The sequence below is a fragment of the Biomphalaria glabrata genome, chromosome 8 (genome assembly GCF_947242115.1).
Source record: "Biomphalaria glabrata chromosome 8, xgBioGlab47.1, whole genome shotgun sequence".
Lineage (NCBI taxonomy): Eukaryota > Metazoa > Mollusca > Gastropoda > Planorbidae > Biomphalaria > Biomphalaria glabrata.
The window spans coordinates 39,561,549-39,588,262 of record NC_074718.1 but is presented as its reverse complement, the minus strand read 5'-3'; the positions used below and the strand labels follow the sequence as shown (position 1 = coordinate 39,588,262).

The window sequence follows — 26,714 nt, the reverse complement described above, 5'->3', positions numbered from 1 at the left end:
TGAAAAGTGTCTGTGAATCAGTGGAAATGCAAAAGCTAGAGAGATGCAGCATATATAACATGCAAATATTATTGGCAAGTCTGATTTTAAATTGATAACAAGCATGTTTTTTTAGCAGCTTTTGTATACTTTGGTGTCTCTGAAATCAAGTGCAGGAGCATAGGTGTAGAAATCACATACCAGATGTTTTTGGCAAGTATTTTTTCTCAAAATTATTAGATACCCTTAAATGTGCTTCATTATGTGAACTGTTACATTGCATGCTACATACATTTCTGTGTGTATGTTTGGTGTGCAAATGTTGTATTTGTAGCAATGACTTAGCAGAGATAGTTAGGTATTTATAAAAAAAACAAATTGTCAAAGAATAGAAATAAATCAAAAGTTAGTTGATAGCTTATAATAGGCAGATTAGTTCTAATAAGTAATTTTTTACCATAGTTATTGTAATAGCAGTAACAATTGACATATTCCGTTTTACTTAATTCATTAAATGCATTTGAATTGCATCTAGTGCTGATCAACTCATTCTTGCTGACCTATGCTTTGTTCCAAAGTTAATAGTTACCTTAATGTAATCTTAGTCAACACTCTACATAGAACACAGTGAAGGTAAATCCCCTTTGTACTGATTTTCTTTTTCAGCTGATGCATAGGCCTACCTTTTCTGTGAAATGTCAGAAACATGCACAAAAGCTTAAGATTTTGGCAAGTAGTTTTTCAAATTATATTTATTTTAAAACTTCATAAATTTTTTGCAACTGTTGCTTGGCATAGTGTAGCTTTTTATTCAGCTGATGTATTTGTCTGTGGAATAATACACATAAAAAAGACATACAGAAATCCCATGCAAGATATTTCGGCAAGTATTTTTTCAAATTATATTTATTAGATATTTTAAAACTTGAATAATTTTTTGCAATTGTTGCTTGGCATAGTGTGCCTTATTTCAGCTGATGTATTTGTGTGGAATAATACATATAAAATAGACATACAGAAACCCTTACAAGAAATCCCATGCTGAAAATCCCTTGCTGCTGATGCTTGGCAGTCTTTTTTTTTTTCAGCTGATGCATTTGTCTGTTGAATAAAGCATCTAAAATAGACATACAGATATCCCTTGCTGGAAATCCTTTGCAAGATACTTTGGCAAGTAGTTTTCAAATTAATTTATTAGATATTGCAAATCTTGAACAATTATTTGCAGCTGTTTCTCTGCATACTGTGCCTTTTTTTTTCAGCTGAAGCATTTGTCTGTGGAATAAAGCACCTAAAATAGACATACAGATATCCCTTGCTGGAAATTCTTTGCTGGAAATCCCTTGCAAGATACTTGGGCGAGTAGTTTTCAAATTAATTTATTAGGTATTGAAAATCTTGAACAATTATTTGCAGCTGTTTCTCTGCATACTGTGCCTTTGTTTTTTTTCAGCTGATGCATTTGTCTGTGGAATAAAGCACCTACTAGATATTAAAAATCTATTATAATTGTTTGCTGCTGTTAATTGGCATACTTTTTTTTTTCAGCTGATGCATTTGTCTGTTGAATAAAGCACCTAAAATAGACTACAGAAATCCCTTGCTGGAAATCCCTTGCAAGATACTTTGGCAAGTAGTTTTCAAATTAATTTATTAGATATTAAAAGTCTTGAACACTTTTTTGTTACTGTTTCTCTGCATACTGTGCCTTTTTTTTTTTTAGCTGATGGATTTGTCTGTGGAATAAAGCACATTAAATAGACATGCTGGAAATTCATAGCTAGAAATCTCTTGCAATACATTTTGGCAAGTAGTTTTGTAAATTAACATTATTAGATATTAAAAATCTATTATAATTGTTTGCTGCTGTTAATTGGCAGTGTGGCTTTTTTTTTTTCAGGTGATGCATTTGTCTGTGAAATAAAGCACATCAAATAGACATTGACATCCCTTGCTGGAAATTCTTTGCTGGGAATCCCATGCTGGAAATTCTTTGCTGAGAATCCCTTGAAGATACTTTGGCAAGTAGTTGTTCAAATTAAATGCATTAGATATTGAAAATCTTGAACAATTATTTGCAGCTGTTTCTCTGCATACTGTGCCTTTTTTTTAAGCTGATGCATTTGTCTGTGAAATAAAGCACATCAAAAAGACATTGGCATCCCTTGCTGGAAATCCCTTGCAAGATACTTGGGCGAGTAGTTTTCAAATTAATTTATTAGATATTGAAAATCTTGAACAATTATTTGCAGCTGTTTCTCTGCATACTGTGCCTTTGTTTTTTCAGCTGATGCATTTTTTTGTGGAATAAATATACAGAAATCCCTTGCTAGAAATCCTTTGCAATATAGTTTGGTGAGTAATTTTGTAAGTTATGTGAAATATTTTTGAATTTGCTTAACTTTTTTATAATTGCTTTGAATTCTTTTTAAAATTATTTCAGACAACGCATACTTTATTTTTGGCCAAATTTTTTGTAAATTATTTTTATACTCCTGAAGTGCTTTCTTTTACTTACATAGTATATACTTGTCTTTAAAATAAAATATAGAAGCCAATGGTACAGAATTCAAATACAGGATAGTATATTTTTCTCATTAACTTTTAAAAAGATTTCCCAAAGCTTATGAAAATATTTGGAATAGTTACATTGATTATTTTTTTGCTAGTCTTTTATCTAAGGTTAAATCTATTAGATTTCATACTTTTGGTTCAATAGTAACTTTAACCATGCATACTTCACACTTCTCTTGCTTTGTTTTTCAGTTAGTTTCTTTCTTATCGCTTCTTATCACTTCTTACCTTGTATATTACAGACATTACTTAAAAAAAGTATAATGAAAATCTGCTTTTACTTTACTTTGGGATCTCATTGTTGTCCATAATCTTCCTTGACATAATTTTTTCAAATCATTATGTTAACCACTAGGGACATGTGTGCGCCCTGTTTTAGTTAATATTTTTAGGCTTTTTGTATTTGTCTAATTATCACTTACTGGAACTACTCTTAGATAGATTTATATAATTCTTGTTTTAAAATGATTTCAGAGTAATGAATTTTTGTGTACTTTCTAAATGGCTTTCATTGTACTTACCACACATACACATCATTACAATTTTTATTTTATTTGCCTTTACCTGGTAAAAAATTATGATAAATAATAATGGGGTGCACCGTCTGGCTCAGTTGTTGTTTTTGAGAATCAGTTCTCTTTTTTATTCTTTTTCCTTTCTAAACTTGACTAGGTTGATATTCCTTTCGGGTGGCGACTATTTTTTTTTTTTTCATTTTCAAAATGCCTTCATTATTTTGAAAATGTTCAATTGTATCAACTAGGGCAATTAATAATGCAAACATATGGACTTAATATGATCTATATTCTGTTTTTTTTTCTTGTTCTCTATCCCATTGTGTTTCTGTCATTCCCATACACACAGGACACAGGCACACACACTCCTACCTACTTCATGTCTATTTTATTTATATATTTAAACAGGGAAAAACAAAGTTGGTGCTTCTTTTGTCTTGTTTGACTATGCTTCTGTATCATAATACCTTTGATTTTATTACGCATAAATGCTGCTAATATACATATATAGGAGGGTGGAATCCTTTATTTCACCTCCATTGGGCCTTTTCATTGAAACAAATACTATAGTATTTATCTTACCACTCTTTGCATTAAAACACATACAGTAGTTTTTAGATGGTTCCTTAGTACTGAAAATGCTGTGTTTTTTTTGGTTACCTCCCTTTAGATTAAAACATGAGTGTTTTTGGTACTGCCCTTGCATTGAAGCAATAGTTTTGATACTTCCCCTTGTATTGAAAAAGTAGTGCTTGTTGCCTTATTTACCATACCATAATTTCCATACATAAATATGTGATATACATATGACTATTTACTTTGATTTAAAATACACCCCTATATTCCAACTTTTGCACCTTCACTAATATAAAAATATGAACTTGGGTTCTTTATTCTTTTGACAAGTGATTGACTGGTTGATATTTTAGATGTCATGAACTAGCATAGACGTGAATGTGTCATGTTGTTTTAAATGTTCACCAAATTGAACTGCTTGTGTTTTGTAATCTGGTAGACTTTTGGGGTATCTTGTGTTCTGTTTACTACCTGTGTGATTAAAGTATTCCACATGTGCACCAAGAAATCAAGATCCTTTTATGATTGTACTGTTGTCATTAGTGCTGTGTACTATTGTCATTAGTGCTGTGTACTATTGTCATTAGTGCTGTGTACTATTGTCATTAGTGCTGTGTACTATTGTCATTAGTGCTGTGTACTATTGTCATTAGTGCTGTGGGATCTCTATCTCCTTTATATCATATCCTTTCTTTAAATCTGGCTTCAAATTGTTGTCACACACACATGCTTTTACAGCACATAATTCGATTTACTACTTAGATTTTAGTTATGCCTAAACTTGTGATCTTGTATTGGTGAACTTGTATTTGTAAATTGTTTTTTCTCTTTAATACTATTCATAATCATCACTGCTTATCTTATATATTATGAACAATACTTCCAAAATGTAATATGAAAATCTGCTTTTACTTTACTCTCGGATCTCAATGTTGTCCATAATCCTCCTTGACATAATTTTTTAAAATCGTTATGTTGATCACTAGGGACACGTGTGCGCCCTGTTTTAGTTCATATATTTAGGCTTTTTGTGTAGTGGTCTAATTATCACTTACCGGAGCGTACTCTATATAGATTTATAATTCTGGTTTTTAAATGATTTCCAGAGTCATTCATTTTTTGTACTTTCTAAATGGCTTTAATTGTACTTACCACACATACACATCATTACAATTTTTATTTTATTTGCCTTTACTTGGTAAAAAATTGTGATAAATAATAATGGGGTGCGCTGTCTGTCTCACTGTTGTTGTTTTAGAGACTCAATGGCTTTTTAAAAATTCTTCTTACTTTAACTTGACTAGGCTAATAAAGATATAACAGTTTGTATTCCTTTCGTATGTTGACTCTTTTTTTTTATTTATTTTCAAAATCCCTTCATTATTTTTTATATCAACTAGGCCAATTAACAATACAAAAACATGGACCTAATATTATCAATATTCTGTGTTTTCTTTTCTCTATCCAATTCTGTTTTTATTCCCATATCCTGCTACATGGACACATACACACATGAACCTACTTCATGTCAGGGAAAAATAAAGTTGGTGCTTCTTCCATCTTGTTTGACTATGCTTAGCAATTGACACAAAATAGTCTTACGTTAACTTGTCTGACGGATGTTGTTCTCTATCGAGGCAGAAGAGAAATGAGCTACGCTGGTGTAAAAGCGCGGGAAAACGGGTGGAGATGTCAGGCAAAGATGAATGGGAAAAGGGGGTACCGTAGTGTTAGTGCCCATCATAACACTACGGTCCCCACTTTTCCCATTCTTGGTCCGGCAGGGTTACATATAAACAAATACTTTTGTATTTATTTTACCACCCTTTGCATTTTGTTTTGTTACCTTTCCTTTGTTTTGAAACCTAGTTTTTTGTTACCTCCCTTTGCATTGAAAGATTTTACCTACCTTTGTTACGAAACATACGGTAGTTTGTTTTGTTACCTCCTCTAGCTTTCAACATGCATTAGCATCATTCTACATTCACTCTGTGCTGCGTACTAACAATTTTTGCATTACAACACACTACTGATTTGGTAATAGAGTTTTGAAATGCTTAACTGGACTGTATATTTTTGAAATTTTTTTTAACCGTTGTACATCATGTGCTTTGTTGACAACTGGGGCATGTGTTGTTAAACACAATACATGGGCTTTTGTATTATATCACTTCCTAATGTTTTAAGATAATGTTGCAACACATCAACAAAACAATGATTGCATACGATGAACACAAAAAGAAAACGAATTAACTTTGATTTTATAAAGCTAAACATGGCTGAAATGTTTTGGACTTTCCCTTGTATGACAATACTAGTAGTTATTTATAACAAGATCCACCATTAGGTCTTCTATCCTTTTCCTCTTAATGTACTATCACTTTATCAATTTTATCATGTTTATGATAAAGTGCAATTACAGCATCTGGTTGGGGTTTTCTAAGTAGTATCTTTACCATCTTTTAGTTTCCCTGTGAGAAATATTTACTTTGCTCTTCTATATTGTTTAATACAATAGAGATATATTAATATTGTGATATCTTCATTCTGTGGGTAAAAAAAATGCAGCTTTATGCATAAACCAATGTAAAATATTGGTCTTACGATACAGTTGGTTATGTGTTCATTTAATCACTGAAAGGGATCATACATAAATACATTTGTCCCTGTTTACATTTGCATACTTTTTCTTAAACATTTGTAAAAGTTCTTCCTAAAAGGCTAATGTCAAGGGCTAGCGAATATTTTACTTATTTTGGTATGAAAGAGGTATAGCCTTTGTTTATATCCACAGGTGTCCCCACATGACATTTGTGAATGTTAGTTTTTGCCTTATATGAACTCACTGCTTCTGGCAGTTACTTTTTAGAGATTAGTAGAGAAAGGACTATATGACATATTGTATTTCAAGACTTAAAGTGTGTTAGTGATTATGTTCATACATGGATATATTCAGTGATAATTATTTGTATGGCCAGCGGCATACAACTAAATATTATTATTATTATTAATTCTATTCTTTGCCTTCATTAAATGATGTCTGTTTATATCAAACTTTTTTTGGGGGGTCGTAATACTTTTTATAGATGTAAGTAAATCACAGTTCAAGCTCCACTCCACGCACCCGCAAATGAATAACCCACGCTAACATCAGCTAGTAAGATACTGCATTATTACTAGCAAAAAGATGTTACATTATGGTGGCTACAACTAAAATGATCCAAGTAAAAAAACAACAAAAAACCTGACATATGAATAATTTTTTCTCCATTAAAACACAAGCATATTACAAAATATACATTTAACTCCTGTATGTTGTTGTAAAAGTTTTACATGTTTCGGATGTTCCTTCAGAGTTGAAGATAGTTTACTTCCTAGTCCAAACCTCCCACAGGACGAAGAGGGATGAGAGCGGGCAGGATTTGAACTATCGATAAATCCGAACTACAGTCCAGCGAGCAAACCGCATGACCAGGCAACATTTTCTTGCTTTATTGCATTTGTTTAGCATAGTGTCACTTTGTTATATTTTTCATTGTGGTTCCTTATTATTGTTTTAAAAATCAATTTTTTTATTTTGTGCAGATATAATGAATATATATATATATATATATATATATATATATATATATATATATATATATATATATATATATATATATATATATATATATGATAAAATGAACTGTATGCTCAAAGGATTACAATTATGACAAATCATTTTATATTTAATCTATTTTTCAGCTTTCTAGATGTGACCAAAATATTTTTGAATTTTCTCTTATTCCAGATGAAAAAAAAAAAAATGTACTTTTGTCTTCTTTTCAGAATTTTCTGCAGAAAGAAATTATTATTGTGCATGTTTTTTCTTTTTTTGCATGCTATCAACCCTACTAATTCCAATGACAGTGACCGCGAGAAATAGTAAATGGATTTAGATTTTGCCTTGTCCGAAAGACAGGAGTTAGGGTTGAATGTAAGTTTTGGTTGTGAGCTTTAAGTGCTATTTGAAGCAAATGTGACACGCCGAATGTGATTTCTACCGTTGCAATCCCTGAGAAGCTTGCGCAATAAAATGCCGCTATACATCAACGCGGACGACCTTTTTTTACTAACTACTAACCCGGGGTGTAGGGTAGTGAGAAAGGTGAATGACAGCCATATTCTTTCAACTTCAGAATAGTCATTCGCCTAAATTTCTCAACTCCCCTAGCTCATGTATGGCTCCTCGAATGCCACATCCTGGGCAACAGTCTTGGCTGACTGGCTAAATACATGAGTCATTCATTTATGAGCTTAATAAACTTTACAGGTGACTCCACCATGCTTTGTAAGAATAAAAACAGGAAATGATCAAGAGATGACATGAGATGTATGTAAAAATCATTTTAAAATTTTTCACTTAAAACTTTGTAGTTGTAGATAGAAATATTCTAATTAGTTTATTTCAGTTTCTGCATTAAATTATCTTATTCAAGACTAGTAATTAATTTGACATTTTTGTTTTTTTTACTTTAAATTATGGAATTGCAAATTTTGTATTGTGCATCTTAAATAATTTTAATAATTTTTGTAGGTTTTAAATTTAAGTGAGGAAAGAAAAGCAAGAGAATCACAGGCAGTGCACCATTCCTCCATAAGGAAAAATCTTTTACCACTTGTATTTATCTATGAATATTTTAAAAAATAGTTATTTTTCTTGCTAGTATTATAGGCAAAGCTTGAGTGCTGTGTCAAGCATGGTCATGCAATCTTTGATGCAAGCAAACTGTCACTAAGACATTGACACCAGAAAAATTATTTTTCATAATTCATATTTGTGCTGTAGACATTTTGAATGTATTCTACTCAGAAGATGGTTATTTCAGTTTGAACCTATTAAAATAATTTAAAAATATTTCTTTATTTTATGTATTTATTTTTTACCCTCAGATTTTTTTTTCATTGGCAATGATGAATTCTTATTGGAAAGCTCTTTACTTCATGTATATTGGACAAGAATTTTAGAAATCTGTACAAGTGCTATCCATTTTTTAGAATTGTTTTTTTTAATAAAATTTCATTTTAAAAATGTGTTGATATATACTGTATAAGATTACTGTTTCTTAAACTATGTCTAGTACATTATAGTAGAGATACAAAAGATCCTTTGTTCACATTAATGGCTTGTCCAGATGGTGTTTATACATTTTTACTTTATTTTTTTTTACCCATCTTGTTGACATTTACATTTTTTAGGCATGACATTATGTTAAAGTGGATTTAGGGTTTATTTTGCCAGTTACTTTCTGAGAACCAAAAATTAAAATTTTACATGTATACACTAATCTTAATTCATAATTAATTGAAAACTATTTAAACTTTCAATTTGTATAATTATTGTAATATATGAAAACCAGATATCTATTTTTTGTTTTCAGTTATTAAATAGGTTACATTTATCATTTTGTCACTATGTAGATACAACACTTAAAATGGTGTTTAAAAAACACAACAGTATATAATTTTTGTTTAAAATTATGTGTAAAATTTCTTAAAATAAAAATATTTTAACTACTTTTTCTTTATTTAATGATTTTGTTTCAATGATGTAAAGTGAAACTGTCGGAACCTAAAAACTAATGCTTTCTATAAACAGTAATATTAATCATTTGTAGTAATCAATATTCAAAAGCCACAAAAATGTATCCTTGATTAGGTAGCAGATATTCAAAATCAAGATCTCTATACTCCATCATTGAATTCAACTCAAAATTCTATAAGCCTTTATCAAGAATCAAACTCATCAGCTGCATCTAGTACAAGTTCTTCGTGACATCTTTTTGACTACAGTCAGTTAGCATACAGGTTTTCTAGCCACACAGGCCATAAAACATTGTCTAATTCTAAACTAACTAAAATTCAATTAACTTATCTGGATAGATGACAGGGTTATTAACATATATCAAACAGTACTTAAGTCAACAACATGGCCTACAGTTAATTTACTTGCCCTGTGTTCAAATTACACACTTGTCATTCTATACAAATCAAAACAACGAAATTCAAATGGTGTTATCCAGACAAAAGTCACATTCAATAGACTTTCAAACAGTATGAAGATACCGACATAACATACATTTGTATGCAGCCATTCATAAAGGGATAAAACTTTCACTTGAAAACTGCAAATAGTGATTTAAACTTTCGCATTCTGGCTTACCAAAGCTCTAAATTAGCTCCAGCTTCCATAAGTTACATGAGGGTTAATTTTACTATTAATATGGTATCTTTGAAATCGACAGTGAAAAGGCAAGTATGTATTTCCTAGTTATCTTTGTAATTTTTTTTAAGATACTGAAAGCTCCCATTCATTGGCCTGTCTGAACTATTACTCAGTCTGGGAGGGACCAACGCAGGCGTACTTTGACATCTTTATTACCAATGGTTTGGGATAGCCAGGACTGTAACAGAAAGATCCTTATCAATTCAATTTTCATCTCAAATGCAACACTTTTTTTTACAAACTCTGGTTAAAAAAAAAAAAGTTTGTTCACGTTATTTCTCCCACACCAAATCTCAGATTAAGCAGAAATTTTGCACAATAATTTATTTTACCCGACAACACAAGAATCAATTTAAAATTTTAACGATTTGAAATTCATGATTTTGTTTGGCATCTTGTATACGTTGAATTAGTCCACCTGAGCTTTTTTTTTTTTATTATGCATTTAAAAAACGATAATGTATAGGCTTAAACATTAACCAAGATACTACTCTGCCCTTCACCTTTCACAACTGGTTTAGACAAGTGATTGGATCATATAGCGCAATGAAAAAGCTAAACAAAGTTGGTAAAAAAAAATTTATAAACGCACAGCTTTATTGTGACTAAGTCAATCATACCTATAAATATATGACTGATCCAGACTTATTGATACAGTTAAACGCACATACATGCAATAAATAAGTCACATTGATTAATGGATTTAGTGTGAACTATGAATGGCTGCCTGGTCGTGTGGATATAGATATATGTGGTCTCGAAAGTCCCTGGTTCAAACCCTTCCCACCGCAATCCTGTTTTGATTTTGACAAAATTAAAATCCTCACTCACGTCATAATGTGAATTAACAATAATTACACAACAAACTAAAATATAACAAATAATGGACTAAAAATATCTCCCTACGTTGAACACAGAGACACGTACAAAACGTAGGTATGTTACACTAGCGGATCCAGAACTTTGGAGTGGGGGGGGCGATTTTTTTCCAAACCCTAACACTAACGCCCAGTAAACCCTAACCCTACGCATAAACGTGCATACAGCGCGCGCGCACACACACACACACACATATATATGTATATATATATATATATATATATATATATATATATATATATATATATATATATATATATATATATATGAGAATAAAAAAAGCAGCATTTCTCAACCTTCGGCGAAAACCAAAACAACTGGGGCAGCGCTATAAGGTTCTCTGGTGAAGTTCGCCGACGCCATAAGCGTTTTCTTGCTTTTTTCACTGCAGAAACGCATTCTCCTGACAAGTACAGCTCATTATCCATCAATGGAGTTCGGGGCGAAGCCCCGACGCCATAAGCGTTTTCTTGCTTTTTTCACTGCAGAAACGCATTCTCCTGACAAGTACAGCTCATTATTCATCAATGGAGTTCGGGGCGAAGCCCCGACGCCATAAGCGTTTTCTTGCTTTTTTCACTGCAGAAACGCATTCTCCTGACAAGTACAGCTCATTATTCATCAATGGAGTTCGGGGCGAAGCCCCGACGCCATAAGCGTTTTCTTGCTTTTTTCACTGCAGAAACGCATTCTCCTGACAAGTACAGCTCATTATTCATCAATGGAGTTCGGGGCGAAGCCCCGACGCCATAAGCGTTTTCTTGCTTTTTTCACTGCAGAAACGCATTCTCCTGACAAGTACAGCTCATTATTCATCAATGGAGTTCGGGGCGAAGCCCCGACGCCATAAGCGTTTTCTTGCTTTTTTCACTGCAGAAACGCATTCTCCTGACAAGTACAGCTCATTCTTCACAATGTAGTTCGGGGCGAAGCCCCGACGCCAAAAGCGTTTTCTTGCATTCTTCTCTGCAGAAACGTATTCTCCTGACATCTACAACTCATTACTCATAAATGGAGTTCGGGGCGAAGCCCCGACGCCAAAAGCGTTTTCTTGCATTCTTCACTGCAGAAACGCATTCTCCTGACCTGAAGCTCATTATTCATACTATTAAAAAACGACCTTTCGAATAATGTTGTACTTGAAAAATATTCTAATTTGAATTTATAGACCCATAATACATTGCAAATAAAACCGATTTGTTCCTTGAAAAGATAGGATACCGCACGTATTTAGATTTTTGCTTTGAGGATCGCCGCCGAAAAAAAACATTCGATAAATAGTATTCACGAAAACTCTAGCATAGATTGTGAGTTATAGTCCCAAATTTATTTAGCTAGAAAAATATCAGATTGAGTAAAGGTTGGGAAAAGGCGACTATGTAAACGTTATTTGAGTTTAGAACTCATATTAATCATGACTCTTATACTGAAAAATTTCGTTTGAATTCTAACTTTTCCAATGCAAAGTCTTTCTTAAAATACTTATGATAACTTCATGTGAAATTACAAAAACTCTGTCTGGAAATGGGAATGGCGGTAGAGTGAAAACGATTAATCCTCGCTCCTTTACTAATTTCTGCTAAAGATTGCATTTGGCATTAAAGAATAGGTATGGGGCGACTCGATATAAGAATTTAATTTATAGTATATATAAATTATATTAGTGACAGATTTTTTTTAATTTTGTAATTTCTTAACTATAATACAAAAAGAAAAAGTATTGATTTGTCCGATGGGGGAAATGCGATTGCATGTATCGCCCCTCCCACCTGGTACAACCCTTTTTCATTTAAATTTTCTAATGATACAATTTGAGATTAGAGTGTGGTACGACATATTTACAATGGGTCACATATCAATACGTAGTTTATATTATATAGATATTCAACTAATTTTATTCAGAAACTATGATTCTCCACAAAAATAGGACCGCCCCCCCCCCAGCACTCAGAGGGCTAGAGTGGGGAGGGCAGTACATGCAATCGCCCCCCCCCCCTCACCCAACCGAATCGGCCAAAATACCAGAAAGGGAGCGACATAATATAAAATTTATATATTAATTCAACTAATTTTGTTCACAAACTATGATTTCTCAATAAAAACGGACCGCCCCCCCCCCACTCAAAGGGTTTAGGTGGGAAGGGCAGAAGAGGTATTCGTCCCCTCCCCCCACCAATCGGCAAACAGGGAACGACATAATATAAAGATCGGTTAAAATATCAATAACAAGTTACAAGGATATAGATATTTAATTGATTTTGTTAGCAGGCTGTGATTTCTACCAATAAATTGGACCGCCCCCCCCACTCGAAAGTTAAGGGGGGGGCGGGATTGATACCATCGCCCCCTCCCGACCCCACCAAATCGGCCAACATACTTGAGGGGGGGGCGAAATAATCTAAAAATAGGTTGAAATATAAATAATTAGTATATATTTTTAACATAAGTAATAAATTCGTATACAAATTGTGTGAATCCTATACTAAAGTTCGTCCGCCCCCCCCCCCTTCGGGGGGGGGGGGGTCGGCCGAGTGGGGGGGGGGGCGATCGCCCCTACCGCCCCTTCCCCCTGGATCCGCCAGTGGGTATGTATCATTTATGTTTTAATAATACAATGAACATAATGTGATCAAAAAATTTCGCGCCTAAACGACCACCTCGCCAAAACGGCTGCGGCCAAACGGTCGCGCCAAAACTTCGTGCTTCGATCCCAACGGATCCTAAAACTGTTGAAACCATCGGTACCAGATAAGTAAAGTGAAATACAATGCTCTTGCAAGATTTCCTAAAGAATTCTCTGAAATGTGAGAGTTCGTAAAGGAGAAACATGGCAGAAAGCAGTCACCCACAAATGTTGGAAAAGCCGACAGACGAAATCGACGAAAGAGTTTCGAGGAAGACATCTCTGGGTACTAAGATACAGATGAAGACGCAGAACAACAAACTGTTAGAACTGGCGAAACAAAGAGTTGTAGACCTACGCCTAGAGCACTTATGCCAGTCAAGACAACCATAAGTGGTCGAGTTGTTAAAGTCCCAAGTAGCTTTCTGTCTTTAGAACTTGAAAGGGAACATTAAGGATGTGATAATAACTCTAAAAGAAAGAATGTGCCGATGTTAATATTACGTCATTATTTGTTGTGGATTTTTTTTGTGGAAAGTAGGCCTACTTGAATGACCTATTGACAAAAGTAAAGGAACGACTAGCGGCAGGCAACAAAGCTTTCTATATCACACAACACATAAAGCAAATTTATATCTGAGAAAAAGAAAACTATATACAAATCAATCATAAGACCAGTAGTTGTGTATGCAAGTGGAATCTGAATGCTGACAAAACAACAGAAAATCTGCTAAATATTTGGGAAAGAAAAATCCCCAGAAAAATGTAAGGTCTCATACATGAGAAAACCGGATGGAGGACTCGCATCTACCAAGGAAATTTACCGGCTATATGAAAACCCCTCCATAGCAATGGAAATAAAAAAAAAAAAAGGACATATTACGTTGGGCAGGTCACCTCGAAAGAATGCCAGAGAACAAATGAGTAAAGATTGTTCACAGACAAAAAACAAATGGCAGGCGTCCCAAAAGGCAGACCACGAGCAGAGTGGCTTGATGATGTAGTGTCAGATCTACAACAGCTAAGAGTCGGGCATGGAGACGTAAAGCCCTAGAAAAATCAGAATGGAATGATGTACCAGAGCCGACCAGGGCCTTCCGTGGGCTGTAGTGCCACTGGGATGAATGGAAGGCCTACTTGAAAGGATGCGACGTAATAAAATGTCTGCTTATATCAACATTAATTCTCTGTTAAATAATTTGGCAAAATATGTAGGTCACAGCTGGAGCTGCGTATCCACGGGAAATACTGCATTCCTCATTGATTTTCGGACTCGAAAACAAGCTTATTAGCCTATTATTGTCATCTAATTGTCTAGAGGTAATTTAATTATCTGTAATAACATAACAATTACAGTAAGGATATCCCAGGTCATGAGCTTAATCTGGACCGTCGATACGTTTTAGTAAATACTATTGCACAGCGTACCGGCTTAATGCGGTGAAAGAAAATATCAACAAACAAAAGGCGCAAAATCGGGTCACTAATTGTAACATTGCTTATAACTGAGTTCAGAATACGTAACAAAACTAAACTCCCGCAAATAAGAATATTTCATGAATGCAGCTTCTAGAATCAGATTTGTCAGTAAAACCCGAAATCATTATAGAATCTAATATTAGATCATTACTCTATAAAATAAATATAATCTATGATTTAGATTAAATCATTAAATAATATAAAATTAAAATGTAAAATTAGAATCTAGATATCTAGGTGGAAAAAAGAATCATCTTATGGAGATCATTTACAGCACTGATCTAGATAAAGATAATATTATTAGTTTGTTGTGGGATGTAGATTTAGAATCAAGATTTAGATTAGAATAGAGAATTCAACAGATCTAATCTAGCTCTAGACTCTAGATTGTAGTTCTAGACTCTAGTATCTAGAAATCTAGTATCGTCTAATAATAGGTTAATAGTTAGATTATACAGAAAGATCTATATTATTAAAGTATCTAGGCTTATTCTATATTATACCCTATATTTATATAGATTAGAAATTGATTAGATACTAGACGATCGTCTGATTTAAGATTATAATAAATATAATTATTCTGATCACAATCGCAGCTGACAATGGCCTGGGCAATGGCAATGACAATGAATGACATGATTGTCATGATGATTACTGATGATATTGAATCATATTGAATTGATAATGATTGATCTAGACCTAGTACAGCCTATAGCTTACTATAATTTACTAATTATAGTGATAGTCTGACTATAGATCTAGAATCTATAGATCTATAGAAGATAATATTCATAATAAATATAATATATTTTAAATATAGATCTAGATCTATAATATTATATAGTTACTATATATTATAGTATCATCTATTCTAGATCATAAACATAAAATCATATATGATGTAGATTGTGTAAATCTAATTATTCTAATATTAGTAATATAGATTTAGTCTATAGTATAGCAGAGTATAGCACAGTGATGCCCAAAATAGAGCCCGCCAGATCTGGCCTGTGGTCCAGATCCAGCTGCGATGTGGTTCTATTGCAGGCCTGCTGAAATGTTGACACAAAGTGTAGAAAATCTCCCCCCCCCCCCCCAAAAAAAAAAAAAACAGGTTGAAATATGTATTTTTAACAAAGTTAGCATTCTTATTTTTTTCTCTGATTGATTGGTACCATGCCCTTTATCATTTGTGCATTTATGAAATGGGACTCTCAATGTAGAATCTACCAGGAAAAGTGAACAAATACTTTTCTGTGGAAAATGATAACATGCCAGCATATATTGTTTTTTTATAAAGAAATTATGGCTGTTTAAAAAAAATCAACAACAACATATAAACGGCTTGATGAAAAAATAAGATGACATTCTTGGTTTGAACTGCGAATAAAAGATTGTTAAACTACGCCTATTATAGAAATTGGAGGACTAATGAGACACCGAAAAAATGAGTCGATGATAAAGTTAGCTACAATGTTGCTCACATTTTAAGTACTGTAGAGAAATAAAGCCATTCTACGACGCGTACGAAAAGATAAACTTTCAATTTCCCATTTATCACTATGCATTTCTAATTAAGAAATTTCAAATTAATTTCATTTGGTTTTTGTACCTTTTCGTTGGTGTGGCCTGTGACATGGGTGTCAGAATTAAAAACACCCGCAGGTCGAATTGGGTTGGGCATCACTGGTGTAGCATATACTGATCTAGAGACTTAAGTCACATAACTAAATGTTGTTTGTTTACAATTGGTGAATGAGGTCCATTAAACTAATTTGGATTCTCTTATCAGTCTTTTGAGTCTGTTTTAGTATTTTGAAATTAATCATTTTTATTTAATCTGAGTCTGCTATCTTGACACTCTTGGCTAGTCTTACATCACTCTTAGTCTTGTCTTGTTCTCTTAAAGAATAATTAATAGAGTATTAGCATCTAATAGACTAATTCGACTTAACTATTGGCTTGTAACATCTCATCCTATAGATGAAATACAGACCTTACCTTACTTCAAAATAGAAGATTATTTTTTACGTCCCACATGTGTTCCTAGAATAGATCAATCTAGTCATGCATGTAAATCAAAGTTATTGGTTTTCCTGGCTGACTCAGGCAACTTTAATAGCACTAGAAAAGAAGGAATGAATACAAGTTACAGATGATGTTATTTGCTACTTCAAAATAGAAGATGACTGTAAATTTATGTAATACTAATAATAGTTGAATATTAATTAAACTACTCTAATTTAAAGACCTTATCTCTACTGAGACACTTCAGGTCAGAAGATTTTAAAAAGTAAACTAGATCTAGCAACAATTATGATACATAAAACACTGAACCATAATTTACAAATAGAAAAACAAAATCCAGTCTAATAAAATCCTAGAATACTCAAAAAGACACAAAGATACATCTAGAGACACATTTCTCATTCCAAGGTATATGCTTCTTCTTCCCTAGTGCCATTAGAGGATGGAATGGGTTTCCTGAATCAGCCAGGAAAACCAATGACTTAGCAGAGTTTAAGTCACTGTTTAACACTAATTCATTGAAGTACAATTTCTTTCCCTTGTTTGAGATATCAAACGTAATAATTAATTACCAATAGTTAATTAACTAATTGGTTAATTTTTTTATTGATTCTTGTGTTGTTAGGTAAAAGAAATAATTAAAAATTACAGCTTGATCCGAGATGGGGTGTGGGAGAAATAACAAGTACAAACCTTTTACCAGACAGAGTGAGTTGATAATACGTTTTGTAAAAAGAAGAACAATTCATGATCACCTAAAAAGAGAAATTCATTCGTTAAGATCAACTTGAGATGGAATGGTGGGTTAGGATTAACTCTTTCTCTCCGTAATTATTTTCCACGTTCGGATGGAATCCTTCGTTTTGCTCATTTATGTTTCACTACCCTGTTATGACTGAACTTCAATAACTTTTTTGTATGTAATCAGGAAATGTTATATTAGGTATATAATTATAGAAGAATGCATGCTCTTTTTATATAACACAAATTAAAGTTTATAAAACCAAAAATTAATTCAATTTAATGGGTTCAAATCAACATTGGTATCGTCAGTTAGGAGAGAAAGAGTTAAGGATTTGTAGAGGGAGAGAACTTTGGAGAACAAGATGAACATGTAAGATGGACTATCTATAATTTTAACAGTACCGGTACTAAAATAGTTTTCATCTTTAGTCTAATGATTACATTTTAATTACAGATAATTAAGGTATGGCAGATAGTGGTAGTGCAAGTGTTGGGGAAATAGATGTTTCAGCAATAAACTTATTGAAAGGAGCTGTAGAACTTGATTTGAATGGAAAATATGATGAAGCAACATGTTTCTATCAAGAGGGTACCAAGCTTTTAGTTGAAGCACATAAAGGTGGGATATGATACATTTATCTTATGTATAGATAAGTCATATTTATATATTATGTCACTGACGGCCATGTTAATGTTTGCATATTTAGGACTATATATCATATTTCTTTTTAAACGGAAATTAAAATGTGTATATTGTTATAATTCTGTCCTGCACACTGTCATCAACATAGTACAGAATGTGTGCACTATCTTGTCTGCTATTTGGCAGAATTTAAGTCATTGGTTAATATGCATGACTGAATGCATGACGCGTAGGACGTAATCATCTTCTTTTTTGAAGTAGCGTCTGTATTATATAAGATAAGATATTCTGGAAAGGACAGAGAAGCATTATTTTGGAGTGTTAACTAAGTTCCACTCAAGTATGGAAAGTGACAAATAATGGAACTTTGGGTTGAAGACAGACCTTTATGAGTGTTTGTGCATTCATCTTTTTGTTTATATTAGATTGGCCAACATATTGTGATCAAAACATTTCACGCCAAAACGTCGCCTGCGCCTAAACGACCACCTCGCCAAAATGGCTGCGGTCAAACGAACAATGTGATAAAGCAAATTTAATAAGGGGTGGGGGGAATGTTATGATTCTGCCCTGCAAACTGCCACCATATAGTGCAGAAGGTGCACACTATCTTGTGCACTCTTCTAGATGAGACGAAATTTGCAATATTTTGGGGTGTTTACGAAGTTTTGCCCAAATAGCTGACTAGTAATGGAACTATGCATCAAAGTCAGACCTTTATATGTATTCTTCTTTTATTTTTTATTGGGTCAATAAATATCCTCATTTATTAATTTGCTTGCCTTTGTTTTACATGTATATTTTTATATCAACAAAGCTTAGCAAAGTTACATTTTAACTACAGGTAACAAGAAAATTTAAGAATTATAGGGATATCTACGATATGTATTTGTAAAGACACAACAGTCCTCATTTTACGGGAGGATAATTTTATTTCAAATTTGAGTAAATACCAGGTCTAGGGAAAAAAATATATATATGTGAATTCCAAACTTAAATGAATAAGCTCTTCATTTTTCAACTGCTGCAGCTATATCTGAGAAATGCAAACAACCTGAATATAGACAGCAGCTGCAGGAACATTTAGACAGACCAGGAGCACAAGACAGAAAAAACTTTTTGAGTCAAGAGAAAGAAGGTGATTTAAAATTATCTGGCAACTTTTTTTTTTAATGGAAAATAATACACAGTTTATCACAGGTTTAAGAATTGATATGCAACAACTTTTATGTTTTAGCTTAGTTACAAATGAAGATGTGAATCAGAATTTTGTTTACAATATTTGTCGAAATGTGTGTAATTGGCACCATTAAATCAGAAAAAAGATTATACTAAAATAATATGTGTTTTCATGTAAGTTACAGACCTTTCTTCAAAAGAGAAGATAATTTGAAGAATTCAGCTTCATAGAATTTAGCACAAACCTGTTTCACTATTCTCACATAGGTTTAGAAATTGTAGTGAGAAAATGTATTAGTAAACTTTTTAAAATTTTTGTAATATTAATTACAAATTTATCATATATTCTCAGCTTCATAGAATTTAGCGCAGACCTGTTTCACTATTCTCACATAGGTTTAGAAATTGTAGTGAGAAAATGTATTAGTAAACTTTTTAAAATTTTTTTAATATTAATTACAAATTTATCATAAATTCCCATTACAAAAAAAAGAAATTAATTTTCAAATATTTTTTTTATCTCAACATGCTGTTGTATCTGCAATTTACTTGATCCCTTGATTTATGTAAAAAAAAAAAAAAAAAGGTTGCTTTGTTTCTCTCAGTTAGAAAAATTATCGTCTGATGACCTTGTGTGTGTACTTCATGTACAGTTCACTAAAGGAAAATTTCGGCTAATGATACATACCCAACAGTGTGTACCAAACTGTTTTTCTAAATTAGGAGTTTGAGGAGCTTAGCATGATAAACCTAATATATTTCTTCCTCTAGTGTCCAAGCCATCTTCTATAACATTTTTTTTTATTATAGCATTTATATAGCGCTACTTTCATGCTTATAGCATGCTCAGAGTGCTTTTGGTCCAATCATTTGTGGACCAGTGGGGGGGGAGGGGGTATCTAGGAGTTGGTTTTCCGTGCTGCCTTTAGGCACTCAGTAAACACAACTCTGCCTGAGTCAGGTGTCGAACCTCGAGCCCCCTTCTAGGTAGCCAAGCCAAGTTCAAACGCACTTGGCCTCTTGACCACGCTTCCCACATTTACTTTTAGAGGCCTGAGTTCATTTTTCAGCATCAGTTTAGAATGGTTTTCCTCTAATGAGTTGAATCTGTCAACAATACTAGTTTGCTCTTTTATCACTTTCCTCATGGGGGTTGATTGATTAGTGAGATAAATATCATTTAAAAAAATTATTGATTGGTTGATTATGTGGCTGTATTATTATTAATTTTTGTTTATTTCATAATGGAGAACACTATCTTAAATCACTGAACATTTTATATTTAAATTATATTCACAGATGCCAAAAAGGTCACCAAAATAAAAATTGAAGAAAACTCTACTGGACATTCCTATGATAAATTATTTGGCCATTATCTAAATCAGCATGTCACATCTATAGAGGTGGATGATCCATATCTGTTGACTGATTTCCAAGTAAGACTTTGTGGAGTAAATATTAATATAACCCTTCAGTAAAATTTAGAAACAAAGTGAAGCTTGATTATTTAAGACATTTTTCTACCATATAATTGTTATGATTTAAAGAAGCCAACTCTAACTGGATGTTGCTACGAAAGTGTTTCGAAGAGATGTATTTTTAGAGCACACAAAAAAATAACAAGAATACTGATCTGCCTATTTGACAAGTTAAGTTTTAATGTGTCCCTTCTTTATTTCAGACTCGTTTGTTAGGGTTTAAGTCAGTTGTATCATTATTGATTGCCCTTTCTCCTTTCCATGATGAAGTGGACCATTGGGATTTTCCTATTCATTCTCCAATGATATCATTTAATTGATTTCTTGGTAGAAAAAAAAAGTCCAGAAAGGCTGAGCTAAACGTTCATTATGTTTTAAATTATATAGTAATTTTCATTTTTTTTAAATTTTATTTGGGCTTTTGTCTTCTAAAGAGTTTTTTTTTTTTTTTGCTAACTTATTTTCCTTTATTTCCTTTATTTTTTTAACTTAATAAAAATTATTTTTTCTTATGTGTATGTTTTTTTTAAGATCAACAATTTCAAGATGCTCTGTGACTTAATTGTTGGGAAGAAGATTCCAGTGAAAACTATAATAGTCAATACAAAGTCGAAAGTAAGAATAGTGTAGTTTAATCATTCTAAAACCTTTATGCTAAGTAGAATACTTTATAAATTCAGTAGTTTGGCAATTAATAGTTTGTTGGTCTACATTTGATCAGCATTGCATTTTAGCCAAAAAAAGTTATGTTAACAAGAAAAATTTTTAAAAATCCTTTTTTAAAAAAAAAGAAAAGCTTATCAATATCTATCAATTTGATTATATATTTTTATTGCTAGAAATACTTTATAATACTTTATTGATATATATATATACAGGGCTTTTTTTTTCTGATGGTACGCACTGGTACAGCATACTGGCACCTTTTTCAGTGTGGGGAAAAAATTATTACTTTTCTTGTATTTTAACGTTTATTATTAATATATTAGTAGTTAAAAGTTAGGCAATCCATCACTGAGTACATTAACATTTTTAGCAGAGAATTAAGTGAGCAAAAAAGAAAAATAGTTCTGATGTAAAATTATTTAAAATTACATTGATATATGGGACATTTTATGCAGGTGATAAGGAAAAACAATTAGATAAAGAAAATTGGTAAGAAGTCAATACAAATTAGGAAATAAATAGTTACTATTTTCAAATACCTTGGAGTATTGTCTCAGATGAGGGAGTGAAACCTGAACTACTGGCCCGAATTGCATAGCCAACAGCAGCACTTTCAAAACTTAAATTAATATGGAAAGACTTGGTGTGTATCCCTCGGCACCAAAATCAGACTGATGCGCTCCCTGGTCATAGCCACATTCTTATATGCTTGTGATGGATGCTGACTGCAGAGCAAGAGAGGAAGATAGCCACATTCTTATATGCTTGTGATGGATGCTGACTGTAGAGCTAGAGAGGAGGATCCTAGCAATGGAATTGAGATGCCACAGAAGGATCCTAGGTGAAACCTGAACTACTGGCCCGAATTGCACAGCCATATTACAAGGTCTTCAGTGCTCACAAAAACCTTCCTTACCAGAAAAAAGAAGAAGAGGCAGACAGAGAAAGCGATGGGAAGACAACATAAAAGAATGGACAGGCCTGCCATTAAAAGAGGTTCAAACTAAGGCAAATGACAGAGAGAAATAGAGAAAGACGTTTGACAAATCTTGCATGTCTTGCATCTTACAAATCCCCAATGGTCCAACAGACTAAGAGATAGCTAAAGTAAAAAAAACAACTTTAAATAAATAAAATTGCTGCATCTGAACTTTTTTTTGTTTCATTATTATGTTTAGAATTCTCAGAAAGAAAGCTTTGAGAAAATTAAGAAATCACTTGATAGGAACAAGATAGAGCTGATCATTAAGCATTACCCAACTTTACATGACAGGGAAATCAGGTTTGTGATGTATTTATAACTAATGCTTGCTATGATTTATTTGCTTTATTGGTAATACAATAAATAAGTTAAGTTTTTAATACTTCCATATTCCTCTTTACTGTATCTATCTAAAATACACATTTAATATTGTTGTGTTTTTTTTTTTTTTAATTTAATAAGCATATTTTTAGCCTTTAACCACCTTTAACTAATATTGTCATTTTTTAAATTTCTTTTCTTAGGCTTAGTACAGGGATAGTCATTGGTCTGGGAAGAGGACTGGATATTTTTCATAATTGTGACATTTCATCACAAGAGTATTATAATCTTGAGCTCAGGCGCTGTCATGATACTACAGTTACAATAACACATAAAAACTTGACCAGAGATTTAACAAGCTAACTTAAAGAGATCTCCTTTCAGAAAAACTTTCTTCTTACCACTCAAATATTTAAGAGATTTTTGAAACACATTTGCCTGTGCTCGTGAAGATATACTTTACAATGGGAAAAGTGCTATCTGCCTGCTGTAATGTAAAAATTAAATGTATTTTCGAGTATGTAGTAGGATATTTAATAATTATGTGACCTTTTTAAAGTTTTATTATTTAATGCTTTTGAACATAATATTTCATGGTTGTGCCATAGTATATTCACATCATCTTTGCAATTGAATATGTGAAGGAAAACCCTTGCAGTTATCTTCCATAAAGTCTATTTTATGTCTCTTGTTGTATTCTCTATGATTGATCTCTGGGCTGGACTTATAAATTGTGGGGCCCAATTTAATGTATTGTGCTATTAGAGCATGGAATGGGTTGCCTGAGCTAGCCAGTCATTGGTTAATATGCATGACTAAATGCATGACGCGTAGGACGTAATCATCTTCTTTTTTGAAGTAACGTCTGTATTATATAAGATAAGAAGATAAGGAATAAAAGGATTCTGAAACAAGGGAAGTAATTACAATATTTTTTTTTTTAAATAAATAAATCATTTGTTTCTTAACAAAATATTTAAGTTGAAACAAATAAATCCTTGTAAAATATAAAAATAAAAACCAAAATTTACTTAAATGTTAAATAAACCAAAAAAACTCGCACAAGCCAATTCAAAATTGGGAATGTTTGCTTACAAGTTAAATGTGTACATGTAAGTAATTTCTTTGTTTAAAAAAAATAATCAAATATAAAATTGTATTACTATATTGATCAACCTTTACTTTTAATGTTTAATTATCAAGACTCTTATCATGTTAAGGCACTTGTTTTTTTTTTGTTTTACTTGTTTTAAAAATTAAAAAAATCAATCTTGCCAATGTTTTTTTCACAAATGGCGAAATTCTCAAATTTCATTTATATATTTTTTTAGCTCCCTACCCCTGTAGGTAAAAGTAACTATTGTTTTATTGTCGTCTGTCAAATTTAGATTGTAATAACTAAAAGCCCTGTTGGAAATCTTTGTCACTTGTTTCATGTTTAAAGTAGGTACAACTGCTACTTATAATCTTCTGAGTGGCTCAACCAATGGGCAACAGGAAACACAGGCAGAGCCATGTACAAAGAAATGAATGTGCCAAACAAACTGGACAGTATTAACTTCTTCCCCTGCAAAGAGAAATCTACAATCTTCCAACTAAGGACAGGACACACACCTGTGTTTAAATTACCATCTCAATAAAATAAATTCCACACAACTCCCCCTTTGTAGACACTGCGCCCACCCTTATGAAACCGTAAACCATATCCTCTTTGAATGCCCCTTTCTAATCCACCTTAGGCAGACCCTACTACCACTACAGCCCAACATAACCAACACCCTGTACTGCAGTGTTGAACAACTGAAGAAAACAGCACACTATTTTCATTGGCACAGTCTGCAAAAGAGCTGACACCAAAAAGCTGTGTAGAAGAAGAAGAATCTTCTGAAAGTAAACCTTTTTTTTGTTCTTAAAATAAAACATTTGTTTCAACCATGTTATGTATACCTATTACATATATAAGGGACCAAATTTTTAATGAGAGAATTTAGTGAATTAAATAGCATTTAGCGTCATATTTGTATTTATTTTCCACTTAATTGCTACCCACATATGACTAGTCATATTGATAGATGTACAGTTATAATAGAGCCATTGTTAGTCTAATATATGCCTAATGGCTATTTGTGTGTCAGCTCTGTTTGGATTGTTAGTAGAGGTGGGTATTTCAGGATGGTGGCAAGTACATGCTTGCAAATGCCACTGATCAAAAAGATCTTTTATAGCAGATCTAGATGGTTTAATGGCTTGTTCGCTTGGCACTGTAATGCTACTAGGTGGAGTTGTAAAAAATGGAGAGTCCTTAGTTCATGCTCTGGTCAGTACTATCGCTTATTGGACTATATTTAATTCACCACTTTTTCTCATTAAAAAATTGGTCCCTAGTGCTTCCTTTATATATGTAATATGAATGGATCATTCATTGTTTCACCACTTAGCTTCACATTTCTGTTTACCATGGAGCATGTGCTAGTGTTTTGTATTGGCTGATGTAATCTTTGAATAGGATTGATGCAGACAAATACATAAATAGGGAGACATGTGACAGAATGGCTTGTAGTGATTGTAGTTTTGGAGTGAGTTGTATTTTGTTGAAATCATTCAGCATCTTATTTCATGTTTTCTACATCCTCATGTAAAATTGAAAGCTGTAGATATTTGTCAATTAAAGCTCATTTTGTTTAAAAGACGTTTTCAAGCTTTATTCAAGAGTTTTAACTAATTTATACATAAAAAGGGAGAAATGTGATAAAATGTGGGGTCCTAAGTGCAACAGCTACTTATGGTCTCCAAAAATGCACTTATTTAAAAACTAAGCTTTGTATGCATATTTTAAAAACAAGATTTAAAAGGCAGTTAAGCCACAAGTGATTACACAGTTTTGTTTTGAATGTATTGTTTACATGTTTGAGTATAACTGATTTGTAATGGCTGTGGGTAATACAAAATCCCTTGTATTATTTTGTCAAATTATCTTGATTGTATGTGCTATAATTCACAGAGTTTAGCAGCTTAACATCAAAGGATTCAAAAATAAGCTATGGAAATTTGTTTTCGTCTACATCATCTTATGTATCTTATCTTATATAATACAGACGTTACTTAAAAAAAAAGAAGATAATTACCTCCTACGCATCATGCATTTGGTCATGCATATTAACCAATGACCTAAACTCCGCCAAGTCACTGGTTTTCCTACCTAGTTCAGGCAACCCATTCCTTGCTCTAATAGCACTAGGGAAGAAGGAGCATTTGTACAAATTTGTCCTAGCATATGGAACGAGGAATGTGCCTTTATCTTTGTGTCTTTCTGTCCTGGTGATGTGGTAGCTGAGTGGTTTCTGAACTGGGTAGGGGTCTCAGGTTTGAATCTCGTTGAAGACTTGGAATTTAAACTTACGGATTTTATGGACGCACCTGAGTCCACCCAACTCTAAATGGTACCTGACATTAGTTGGGGAAAATAAAGGCTTGTGATGGCCACATAGCTCCCTTGTTAACCATTGGCCATAGAAATACATGATCTTTACATCATCTATGCTATAGATTGCAAGGTCTGAAAGGTTACTTCTTTATTTACTTAATTAATAAATCCTGGGTAGTATCTTGTGGTTTATATAACAGCTATCTAATCTAAAGCTAAACAAATTTTGAAATGAAAGATCAGATATGTTCATATAGTGTACAGATGATTTTACTCATAATCATATAGATCTAGTAAGTGTTAAATAGGCCCCTCTCTTTCTTTTAGACCAGTAGAATTATTAAGAAATGGAAATATTC

General features: G+C 32.7%; 1 protein-coding gene across 4 annotated transcripts; it reads left to right on the top strand.

The window, feature by feature from the left end:
• The first annotated feature begins 15,177 nt into the window (after positions 1 to 15,177).
• LOC106076145 (MIT domain-containing protein 1-like) lies at positions 15,178 to 25,619 on the top strand. Of its 4 annotated transcripts, none has more exons than XM_056039413.1 (8): positions 15,195 to 15,327; positions 17,544 to 17,626; positions 18,117 to 18,281; positions 19,336 to 19,443; positions 20,784 to 20,920; positions 21,494 to 21,577; positions 22,807 to 22,910; positions 23,135 to 25,619. In XM_056039413.1, exons 3-8 carry the CDS (start codon positions 18,128 to 18,130, stop codon positions 23,292 to 23,294), a joined length of 747 nt encoding a protein of 248 aa, XP_055895388.1. In that variant the 5' UTR covers positions 15,195 to 15,327; positions 17,544 to 17,626; positions 18,117 to 18,127; the 3' UTR covers positions 23,295 to 25,619. The 4 variants fall into 4 exon arrangements, with proteins under 4 accessions (XP_055895387.1, XP_055895388.1, XP_055895390.1 ...); XM_056039415.1 differs by having other exon boundaries at positions 17,544 to 17,718; XM_056039412.1 differs by lacking the exon at positions 17,544 to 17,626 and having other exon boundaries at positions 15,178 to 15,327.
• Positions 25,620 to 26,714: the final 1,095 nt, after the last annotated feature.

What these genes read in the sequence shown, in the direction of transcription:
- LOC106076145 (XM_056039412.1), top strand. Translation starts at nt 18,128, where the DNA reads ATGGCAGATAGTGGTAGTGCAAGTGTTGGGGAAATAGATGTTTCAGCA. An exon ending in TTTAGTTGAAGCACATAAAG is followed by an intron (nt 18,282 to 19,335) that starts GTGGGATATGAT and finishes CAACTGCTGCAG; the next exon opens with CTATATCTGAGAAATGCAAA. An exon ending in TTTGAGTCAAGAGAAAGAAG is followed by an intron (nt 19,444 to 20,783) that starts GTGATTTAAAAT and finishes TTATATTCACAG; the next exon opens with ATGCCAAAAAGGTCACCAAA.